The sequence below is a fragment of the Myotis davidii genome, unplaced genomic scaffold (assembly GCF_000327345.1).
Source record: "Myotis davidii unplaced genomic scaffold, ASM32734v1 scaffold534, whole genome shotgun sequence".
Classification (NCBI taxonomy): Eukaryota; Metazoa; Chordata; class Mammalia; order Chiroptera; family Vespertilionidae; genus Myotis; species Myotis davidii.
In genome coordinates, this window is record NW_006286678.1 from 1,542,375 (window position 1) to 1,554,414 (window position 12,040).

The 12,040-nt window shown below is 36.0% G+C and overlaps 1 protein-coding gene and 1 pseudogene across 4 annotated transcripts in view; one reads left to right on the forward strand and one right to left on the reverse strand.

Annotated features, from left to right (window-relative positions):
- Positions 1 to 12,040, reverse strand: part of STX17 (syntaxin 17) — a 50,354-nt gene that overhangs the window by 4,952 nt on the left and 33,362 nt on the right. For all 4 annotated transcript variants that reach the window (XM_015560483.1, XM_006758434.2, XM_015560484.1 and 1 more), the window contains exons 5-6: positions 4,202 to 4,317; positions 4,071 to 4,121 (exon numbers count right to left, since the gene is read on the reverse strand). In XM_015560483.1, the coding sequence (XP_015415969.1) occupies positions 4,071 to 4,121; positions 4,202 to 4,317 (167 nt within the window). The remainder of the gene's footprint in view (positions 1 to 4,070; positions 4,122 to 4,201; positions 4,318 to 12,040) is intronic.
- LOC102762040 lies at positions 5,136 to 9,923 on the forward strand (annotated as a pseudogene).

The following is a 12,040-nucleotide window of genomic DNA, read 5'->3' on the forward strand; positions in this document are numbered from 1 at the left end:
GCAGTGGGGTTAGAAGGGAAGGGGGGTGAGAAGTAATAGGCATTATTTCATTTACTCCTCCCATCACTTTACAAAGCTCATTATTGTCAAATAATATCCTGACATAAGTCACATAGGTAATAAATGGAGGAATCTGATCTAATCCACTACAATCCAGCTTTTATGCATCCAGAATAAAACTGGATTTAAAAATCCATAGTGAATAAGGCAAAATGTAGAGACAAAACTGGACCTATAACTAGGGTGACCTGCTATTAAGCAACTAGGGCAGCATTTTTGAAATTTCCCTTGACTAGAAATAGGGTTGGTTCCACAATTACAGGAAAGAGAACACTTGAGCAATAAAGGCTGAAGAAAAATAAAGATGGGGCCTAGTACATATTAATTTATTATCATCTATTAGACCATATCTGAATGTCTCAATGGTTTTGTAGGTTCTTTTATTATTATGGTAAAAATTAAAATAAAATTTATAATTTAACCATTTTTAAAATATATATGTTTTTATTGATTTCAGAGAGGAAGGAGAAGGAGAGAGAGATAAAAATATCAATGATGAGAGAGAAACATTATTGGCTGCCTTGATCTCTTACCTGCACGCCTCCCCCCCCCCGCCCCTCCCCCGCCCCTGGGGATTGAGCTTGAAACCCAGGCATGTGCTCTGACTGGGAATCGAACCATGACTCCTGGTTCATAGGTTAACATTCAACCACTGAGACACACCAGCTAGGCACAATTTAACCATTTTTAAGTATACAATTCAGTGGAATTAACTACATTCACAATGTTGTGTAATTGTCATGAGTATTCTACAGGTTCTTTTTTATACTATTCTCTATTCTTAGCTCAGTACTATGCACACAGAAAGTGCTCCATAAATAAATGGTTAACTTGCCTAGATACTATTATGTCCATGTGATGATAATGAGAGGATGTGGTCACTCTGATTATGTTCCCAAGTCATTTGTTGCCTAAATGGAGCTTCTGTGAGTCCTTGACCATGTGGTCATGAGAACTCAGTCACCCTGGGAATAGTAATCAGGGTTTCTCCTTTGAGCTATTGCTTAATAACAATCTGTCCTTACACAGATTATTATAAATAGGACATTTGTATAGAGCTATGGCTATAGTCTAACTCTCCCTGCACGAACCTTCCTTAGATTAGGGATTAGGAACTGCTTAATAACCTAATAGTAGTAGTATATATAATAGTTAAATGGCCCAAAACCCTTCATTTTCATGTGTCGATCTCATTAGAAGGGAAATGTGTTTGTCTTGAATGAGAACTTTTTAACATGTTTAGTTTGTTTTTTAAATGAACTTTAAGTATAATCTATGTACATTAGACCTCACACATTTCATGAGTACATACCAATGACTTTTGACAAATGTATGTATCTGTATAACCAGACATATACAGATCTTACAAGATACATTAGATCAGAGATTATGTATTACAATTAAATAAATCTTGATTCTAAAAACAACAAATATTTTGGGATTCTTGTATCATTCTCTTTTATATGCAAATATGTTAATAGTTTGTACAGATAACTAATCCAGAAACTTCATTTTGCTTCTGACTTAGAGGCATCAAAAAAAGGAAAATGCTTTAAAGAATTTGCTATATTTGCTGTAGCTGGTTTCTCAGTGGTTATATCATCTGCCTGCAAACTGAAGGGCTGCGGGTTCAATTATGGTCAAAGGCACATATCTCGGTTGCGGGCTCGATCCTCAGCCCCTGTTGGGGTGCCTGCTGAAGGCAACCAATAGATGCATCTCTCTCACATTGGTGTTTCTCTCTGTCTCTATCCCTCCCATCCATTCTCTCTAAAAATCAATGGAAAAAATATCCTTGGGTGAGGATTAACCCCCCCAATTTTTTTTAAACAATATTCAATTTAAGCATTATATTTCAAGAACAAAATCCAGACACTAGAAAACAAGCAGAGTAAGGGTCTAGTACTGATAAGCCTAGAAATCATATTCTAGGAATACATTAGCAAATCAAGGGTTTTTAAGAGAAGACAATATGGTGAGGTAGGATAGAGTGAGGAAAGAGAAGGTGGTCTCAAAGGTTGAAAAACTTTTATATGGAAAAGAGATAAAACTTGTTCACATATGGCTTCATGGAGCAAAAGTACCAGAGGGAAGTTATTAAAGGGCAGAGTTTACTTTACATGAGGAAGAACTTCTAAGAGCCTCCAAATGGGATGGTTGAAGTATGATGTGTCCCTGCACTGTAATTGCTCAAAAAGAGGCGAAAGACCATCTATTTGAGAAGTTGGGACAAGAGTAGATTAGTTGACCATTTCAATTCCGAGATTGGTTGATTTAGGAGCTCTTATAATTTAAAGCCAGGTGTCAAGGAAATCATAACTCAAAAATGTACAACTCCCAAATCATAGTTTGATCAAGAACAAAGAACTAAACCTAGCCAGAAGCATAAGCAGAAATAGGGTTGCTCCTGCAGGTACATCCATACATACACACACATAACTCATACATCCAACCTTCCCACACACAATTCCTGGGAAGAAAAAATAATTTAGAAAAATAGTAACAAAATTTATTCTATTTTTTCCAGTAAATTTATGTTCTCTAATATATGTTAACAGTTTCACTGGCTACCTGATTATGCAGAATAAAGTTTCTTATCTTTGACTTTTCCATCTTCCTCCAATTTCTACTCCAGAAATACCTCTCAGTCATCCCATATCCATGGGAAATATGTTGCAAGACCCACAGTAGATGCCTGAAACCACAGATATTACTGAACCCTATATACACTGTGTTTTTTCCTACACACACACACACACACACACACACACACTGTACAGCTTTGCTGTGGTATATACAAATTGCCAGCATCACTACTCTTGCACTTTGGGGTCATTATTAAGTAAAACAGGGTTACTGGAACACAGGCATTGTAATACCACAACCGTCTAGCTCACAAGCCAAGATGGCTGTTAAGTGACTAAGGATGGGGAGGATATACAACATGGATACTATGGACAAAGGGATGATTCATGTCTTGAGCTAAGACAGAGTAGGACAGTGCCAGATTTCATCATGCTACCCAGAACGATGTACAATTTAAAACTTATTATTTCTGGAATTTTCCATTTAACATTTTCAGACCATAGTAGACCACAGTAACTAAAACCATGGAAAGCAAAATTGTAGAAAGCAAAACTGCAGATAAGGGGGGGACTACTGTACTTGCTTTGCCATTGCTCTTTGTGAAACTCTTGCAATCGATTCCTAACCAGTTATCCTGCCTATAATCTTCCCCTCTCTAAGGCCATTCCTCACACTGTGATCCTTCTGAAGCACAGACGGGATGGATCACAGCACTCTATCTGTTCAAAAATCTATACTGGCTCCTACATAGTCAACTTCAAATTATTTGGTACGGCCTTCAATGCTATTGGAATCTCATCCTAACCCTCCTTGCTTTGCTTGCCCATGGTACCTTATGCTTAGATTATACTGCAATACTTGTCACTCCTAAAATGTACTGTACTCCATGTCTTTGTTCAGCTATTTTCAAATGTACCTCTCACTCCACCTGTAGACACTACTCAATTTTCAAGGCTCAAGCAAAGGCTACCTATCTTGTGAAGATACCCTTAATGCTTCCACCTCACAATCCCTTCCTCCCTCAAATGCTGCTTCTTGGAGCTTATATTACTTCTTGTCATACTTTATTTTTGCATTTAACAATCATGCTTGAAATTTCAAGTTTGGAGATCCAAGCATATCTCTCTACCCACTGTAAATCCTTAAAGGCAGAGAACAGGCTTCATTTATTTCTATAGCCAACCCTATCAGACCCCCAATGCCAAGGATCTAATACAGTACCTTTTATGGCTCCATAAAAGTGCTTAATACATGTTTATTGAACCTATCTGGAATTTGACAACAATTGGACTTCTATCCATGACCTAATAGCAGTCTTAAAAATTATAACTTCTATTAAAATTCTAGTCAAAAGTCTAATGACTGATAAAAGCCTTTTAGCTATTAATCTAACATCTCTGAGCCAAAAACAGTCATATACTTACATTCACTAGGAGAGAGAATTCTGTGACCAGTTGGCTAAGTTCAATTAGGTCCTTAAAAGGAGAAAAAGAGAGAGGAGGTTATTTACTTTTATGCCTCACAGTTACCAAAAGGAAAAAAAAAATTAACATACCGCTTCTAAGGTTTCCCATGATTCTGCAGCATTTTGATCTCGAGGAATTTCAGGCAATGCGTATATCTGAGTCATACTCTGAGGATCAGCTTCGGCTTCAGTAGTGTGAAATGCTCCTGGATGAACATAGCCTCATGTTTAGAGTTTATTTGTTTTGCTAAAAAGGCAGCATCATGAATCGATTCCATAAAACAACTGTCATGAAAAATGCTTACTAATTAAATTCAGACTGAAAGTAAACTTCTTATTCTATAAAAACAGATTTATCTATAGGCAGATTGTTCCCAGGTTAACAAATATTTTTTAATTTATTCTACAAAGTCATCTTTTACAAAAATGGCTACAACTACTATCTACCACTCTGAATAACTAGGGCTAGATGTGAAAGTACCACCAAAGGAAAGCTATTCTATTTGGCCAATGTTCCATGAAGAGATACCCAGGTTTAACACTTTCATTGCTAAATTATTAACCTTTTTCTTTGGCTATTTTAGTAATAAACATCAGATCCTTAAGTTGTTAAAAGTAGAGAAGTGATGTGTTTTTAGCAATGAAAATCAGTCATTTTTGGTAATAAATTTATCATAAAAACTAACACCTATTACTACATGTATATTTTTGTACATATTGACACCCTACTTCTCTTCAGAGTCGTTTTTCTGACCAATACCTCCATTGCTTCTAATTCTTTTCTGAGTTTTAAGTCATCAACACACTATGGTTTTCCTCATTAACCACTGCTATGATGATGAATTTACATTCCAAACTCCACCTCAAGTCTTTATTTCACTGTATTGGTTTTACCAATCATTCATTCAATAAATATGTCTTTATACAAAACCTACCAAATGCCAATCTGTGACAAGATGCTGGGTACACAATGGGAAGCCATAAAATAGTTCCAAGGAGTCAATATAGTATGGTGGTTAAGAGTATGGGCCTCATCAGAAAGACCTGGGTAAGAATCCTGGTTTGGCTATTCACTAGTTCTTTGACTTGGGAAGGTATTTCATCTTTTTGACTTATTTTCCTCATTTATAAAATAAGATGAAACTTTGCATTGTGCATGGCTTACAGATCAAGTATAAGCGGTTAGTATTTACTACTACTGGCATTGCTGCTGCTACTATTATTAATGGAGCTAATCATATGTGTGATACAGACATGTTAACAGGCAAACTCAGTATAGTCTGATAAGAACTGTGACATGGGTAAGTATGGAATGCTATATGAGCACAGAGTTAGTTAACTAGTTCTGTGGAGAAAAGAGTGGTCCAAGAAGGTTCTGGAGCCAAAGCCTGCAGATGAACAGAAATTATATAATTGAACTGGGGCAAGAGTGAAGGCAGAAGCAGAGAGTATTCAGGCCAAGGAGAATAATATGTGCATACGTTTGGGGACTGAAAGGGGTTTAGTATAGCTGAAGCATACTCTATGACAAGAGAAAAGCAAAGGTTGAGGTTGAAAATTGAGGGTGACATTACTCGTGGCATTGTAAACTGTGTTCAAGAGTTTTGTCTTTCTCATAAGATCAATATAAAACTATTAAAAGGAATAGGAGACTATTGGTAAGCTGCAAGGTGCCATATCAAATTTCAGATTTAGAAAGGAGCCATAGCTGTGGTGTAAATAATAGATTAAGGGTGGAGTTGAAAGGTAAAAAGAATTAGAGAGTGAAACACAAGTTGGAAGGCTTTTCATATGTCTGATGCAAAAATGATGATGATCTGATCTGGGATTGTGGCAGTGGAAATGTAAAGAAGAGATCTGAAGGTCTGCTTTCTTTTTGTCCCCCATACTTCAAGCTTAAAATAATACCTACCACTTTAATATTTTCTGAGCACTCATATATTGTGTTGGTTACTAGGGATGAAAAAGTAATACAAAGTAGTTGCTCTCAAGGAAAGTATATTCTAGAAAAGTTAGACGTACAAAGAAACAATCCTAAAACAGTAAGAGAGTTCATGAATATCTAAGTAAATAGATATAGATACACATAGTGCTTTGTGGGTGTTCCAGGTTGGGGTGGCATCTGATCCAGCTAGTGTGGTGTACAGTGTATGGGACAGCTTCCTAAAAAAATGATCTTACTAGGCAAAGAAGATAATATAAATGTAGGTAGAGAGACAAGCATGAAAAAGGCCTCAAAGAAGAAAGAATATAGTTTAACATAAAATCAGCAGTTTGGTCTTGCCAAAGCATAAAGTAAAAGCCATAAAGTTACAAGCATAAGACATTATAGATGCTTTTAAGGGACCTTGTAATCCAGTTAAAGACTTTGGACTTTATCTGGTAGACAGTGGAGAGCTACTGAAGGTTTGCAAGCAAGGAGATGACAGTGACATATGACACCTGATCTAATCCTAAAAGTATATTATAACACTAAGTCCAACTTCTCTCTCAATTTCTTTTTCCATCCTAGCCTATAACAATGGTATTTTATACAACTGCATTACTAGTTTACTTTCATAAATCAGGAATGCTTTACCTCTCCAGAAAAAAACACACACCTGTTTAAATTGTTTAGGAAGGGCAGAAACATTGATGTGAGAGAGACACATCAACTGGTTGCCTCCCACACGTGCCCTGGGATTGAGCCTGCAACCGAGGTACATGCCCTAGCCAGGAATGGAGCCCAGGACCCTTCAGTCTTAGCTGACGCTCTATCCACTGAACCAAACTGGCTAGGGCTGATGATACTCTTTTATTTTTTTTATAAGAATACATATATATATATATATTTATAGATAGATATAGATAGATAGATAGATAACTATATATATTTTGATTTCAGAGGGGAAGGGAGAGGGAGAGTGGTATAAAAACATCAATGATGAGAGATAATCATTGATCAGTGGCCTCCTTCATGCCCCCTACTAGGGATCGAGCCCACAACCCAGGCATATGCCCTTGACCGGAATTGAACCTGGGACCCTTCAGTCCATAGGCTGATGCTCTATCCCCTGACCCAAACCAGCTTGGGCTGATGGTATTCTTTTAATTTTGAATCTTAACTTACCTGAATATATTTCCTTATCTTAAAGGAAGAGCAAAAATAATGAAATACAGAGTAAATTTTATATTACAACATTATGGCATGCTGTAATATTTTAAAAGCTATCTATAATCTTTACAAATGCTTAAGAGTTATTTATCTCATGTCCTAATATCACATAAAGTCACTTTCATTTTAACTTCAATAAAAATAAATGAAATACTCTAAGATCTTTCTTCCTCTTAATATGCCTATTATAAGAACTCCAACTTCTTTTGTAGCATGATGAATAATGATAACTTCATTATTAACAAACAAAATGCAAAGCGTAACTTCATAAACACAACACCCACTCTAAATATTTTGTAAGGCAATATCTTTGTACTATAGAGAGGATTCAAATAAATTATGCCAGGGTATATAACAAAATGAGGATATATATTATCATATATAAATTATTGATCTAAAAAATGAAGGGATGGGAAATGTTTGACATTTTAGGCAAACATTAAAGATTTCCCTCAGCAAAAAATAAAAAATGTTTAAGTCATTTACATCTCACTTGAAACCAAGCTGCGTATGCATCTTAGTTCAAATGAAGTCTTAGAACAAAGAAATCTGTTCTCTTCCAGGGAAAATCCTGTTGTATACTTACAAGGCAGAACATCATTAATTATTCAAGGCATGACTAGTAATTAAGAAAGGAAACCCTTTAATTTCTACAACTTCCTAATTTATTTATTCCAGCTTGTATTAAAAATCTGTACTTCAGTGGTCATCCACTGACTTTGAACTTTTACAAATTGCTATAGACAGGAGGAAGCAAAACACTGAAACAGATTATAGCTGCAGGAAAGAAGGCTAAAGAACTATTATACTGTGTACATAAGTCAAAATTACTATTGTTTTATATGACATATTAATCTCAGCTAGTTCTATCTACATGCAAACAACTACAAGTATAAAGGGCACAGAATATATCACCACTATTTTTAAAACTCATTCTAAAATTGTATTATTGGCTATAAACTCAAATATACCTTAAGATAGATTTAGTTGAAGTGAGAAATAAGCTTAATATATAGACATAAGACTTTCCTCTTCTCTGTTTAAACGTCCATTCATTCACTCATTTTATTCATACTCATTCTGTCCTTCTCTCCACAATGCCCCGCCCCTTCTTTATACTTCATGAAAGTCAGTGATTCTACTAAGAGTTACAATATATATAAAAATTTCCACTAGCTCTTGGGTCTCAGACACAGAAGCAAGGTGACGAAAGGAATGTCATTGTTCAGCAAGCGCACAAGACGCGCACACGCTGTGCCACCACTGTGCCTAAAAGAACTACCACCTACAGAAGTCCACCTGGGGCAAGAGTAGCTACCCTGCCAAGCAGAACAGGAAGTATAACTGGAGTGGCAAAGCTAAATGATGAAACACTACCAGAACTGGTCACGTGAGGCACCTAAAAATTGTATACGATAGATTCAACATGGATTCCGTGAAGGAACAACACCTAAACCCAAGAGGGCAGCTACTGCAGCATCCAGTTCATCTTAAGGATTTCAAAGATTGGTCACGAAATAGATGTTCTGGCTTAAAAAAATTTTTCCCCACTAAACTTTACTATACTAGAAAAAGTGTCATTATGAATCTAAATTAATTCAAAAGCATTTCCTGATTTTTTCACTTTCTGACAGTTTAAGATTAGTGAAATTAATTTACTGATCATCTACATAAACCTAACTATCCAAATAAAATGACTTCTAAGTCATGGCTTAACCTAGCTGCAAAATAGGATTTTTAAGAAAATTAAAACCAATTGAAAACACATCTTTTGAATAATATAAAAAAAAAACACCATTTACATGTTTTACAAAAATGGTTCAGTACATGTATATACCTGTGATAAAATCTAATATTTCATCAAATTCAATATGCTGGTCTGAAGTTCTCATAAGTTCTAAGATTGGATTATTTTTTGTGAATATTTGTTTAAAATGTAATAAGATCTGTTCCTATTGCGCTGGTGAAGCTGTGTGCTGGATGGGGAGTAAGAAAGACAGGATGGAGAGAAGCAATGATTCATTCTGTATGACTTGGAACACCTTTCTAAATACAATTCAAATCGGTTGGTGGGAAGCAATGTGCTAAAAACGAAACTAGACACACAAGTGAGACAGAGGGAGATTCTCAGATCAAGCAAGATTGGCAGAGAAGATTTACTTTAGGAACTCTCAGAAACTGGACAAAAGAAACAGAAAAATCATCCCAGGTTTTCCCCAAACTTAATAAGCTTCTTTCATTCTCCAGAGAACATAAAACGCCCTATTCTACTTCTTATTTCTATCTGTAAATGAAAAACTGTTTTTATTCTGATCTCACTCATGGAAATGTGGCAACATTACTCCAAATATCTCTGCTGATGTTTCCAACCAATTTATTTAGAATCAGATTGAGTTTTCAAAGAAAAAAGTATTTTAAGGCCCTTAACTTTATGCAAATCAAACTTTTTTTTTCCTGTATAGGCTGTCACTACTATATTGAGTATCTAAAGCAAAAATAAGAAAAAGCCAGAGAACACTGGATAAAAACATGCAGAATGACAGAAAAAATTCTATAGCTAAAAGAAGACCAGACATGGAGTGGAACAAATCTAATCCCACTACTAAAGCGTTATGTAAATCTGTGCTTTCTTTTCATATTCTTGTCCTCCCATCCTCTCAATTTTTTAAATATTTCTGGATTTGAACTTTTACAAATTGCTATAGACAGGCAACTTAGAAGAAACTGTCATATTTGATGAAAAACTCAGGCACTTAGTGAGACAGTTGATTTGAACTGCTTAATGTTGGCAATGGTGCAATATGACCCAGACCATTCAGAATTTGAAATTCTAACACTGTTTTAGGTATAACGTAGGTATTTGATTTTATAAAGGGAATGACTGTCTTAATCAAATCCAAATTGGTTGCAGAGATTTAATTTTTTTAATATATTTTATTGGTATTTTACAGAGAGGAAGGGAGAGGGACAGAGAGCTAGAAACATCAATGAGAGATAAACATTGATCAGCTGCCTCCTGCACACCTCCCACTGGAGATGTGCCCGCAACCAAGGTACATGCCCTTGACCGGAATCGAACCTGGGACCTTTCAGTCCGCAGGCCAACGCTCTATCCACTGAGCCAAACCAGTCAGGGCCAGAGATTTAATTTTGTAGTTTCTCCAAGTGTTCAAGTGATTAGAGATCTTAGGCCAATATGGTGTTCCATGAATTGAGAAGTTTGAGGATCAAGAGAGTTGGAAAATAAACTTTATCTGTTATTTCTTTTCCCTCATCCTCTGGCTCTGCCCCAATCTTTTTCATTTCTTCTATATACATGCTTCTCAAATTTTGCCAACTTTTTAAAATACTAGTCAGCTTGGAGAAAGTTTGCTGTCAATACAACAAAATAGCATACGTATCAAATCGCATACTAGTGTATATCAACATATGTGTAACTCCATCTATTGAAAAAAATCCGCATTATTAACCAGTACACCTGGTATTATCTGCAAATATCTGTACAAAGAGGTGAATTAACTACATCACTATGATCAAGAATAAGACGAGTACATTACCACCAACAGTCACAGATCTGGTCAAAGAAGGCTGTAATAAAGTTTCTTCATCATGAAATTGTTTCTCAAGTTCCTCTACAGATTCCTGACGGAGCTGGAGAAATTCTGCTGCCCCTGCTGCTGCCGCTTCTTTAACAGGATCTATCATTCGCCTCAGCAGTACTAGGTCATCTTTCTGGACTTTCAAACAAAGCTTCTCCATTTCTCGGATATTGGAGCGGAGTTGCTGTAAAAGGAAAAATATCATTAAAGCCACCATATATCTTAGTATAAAATATATTTATTTTCAGAGATAATTTGTGATAATGATTATGAATAAAAATGATTACAATAGAAAGTATGCATAACACTTTGCTATGTTTCATGTCTCTGGCCAAAACCAACTTCTTTAGAAACTCACATCCTTATACTTTGAATTTAGTGTTTTTCCTTTATTAAATATGGTTATTACAAAGAGAACAAATGCTCTTCATAATATATCGAACACTGCAGAAACATATCAAGAAAAATTTAGTGATTTCCCCACTTAACCAATTCCACTACCTCTCTTAATCCACATTTCTTTTCATTCATCCAAACACTGATAGACATAACCTTTTTTTGTTTTTACAAAAAAAATGGATTATATTATGCACATCCCAAGTTAACCATATCATCACAGATATCCTTCCTAGTCCATGGTTGTACCATATTCCATAGTATGGATGGAATATAATTTATTCAAAGACTCCTCCAGTGGTCAACAGTCATTTCTTCTGGAGGCTAGTCCCCCCTTCACCTATCAACAGGGAGCTAAAGAGCACCTGATATTGTCCTGCCTGTATTTAACCCCATATGCCCTTGCCAGTGATTCCTGGGGTCTACCTAACGTGAGGAGATTCACAGCATACTAAACAGAAACTGCTTATTTCCTCTGAAGAAGCAAAAGTTCCCCTAAACCAGATTCAAAACCAACTAATTGTGAGTTCAGAGTATATTTTTATTTTATTTTATTTTTTCTTTATTGATTAAGGTATTACATATGTGTCCTTATCCCACCATAACCCCCCCAACCCTCCCACTCATGCAGTGGCTCCCCTGGTGTCTGTGTCCATTGGTTAGGCTTATGTGCATGCATACAAGTCCTTTGGTTGATCTCTCTATCCCTCCCCCACCCTCCCATTTCTTCCCTCTGAGGTTTGACCATCTGATGCTTCTATGTCTCTGGATCTATTTTTG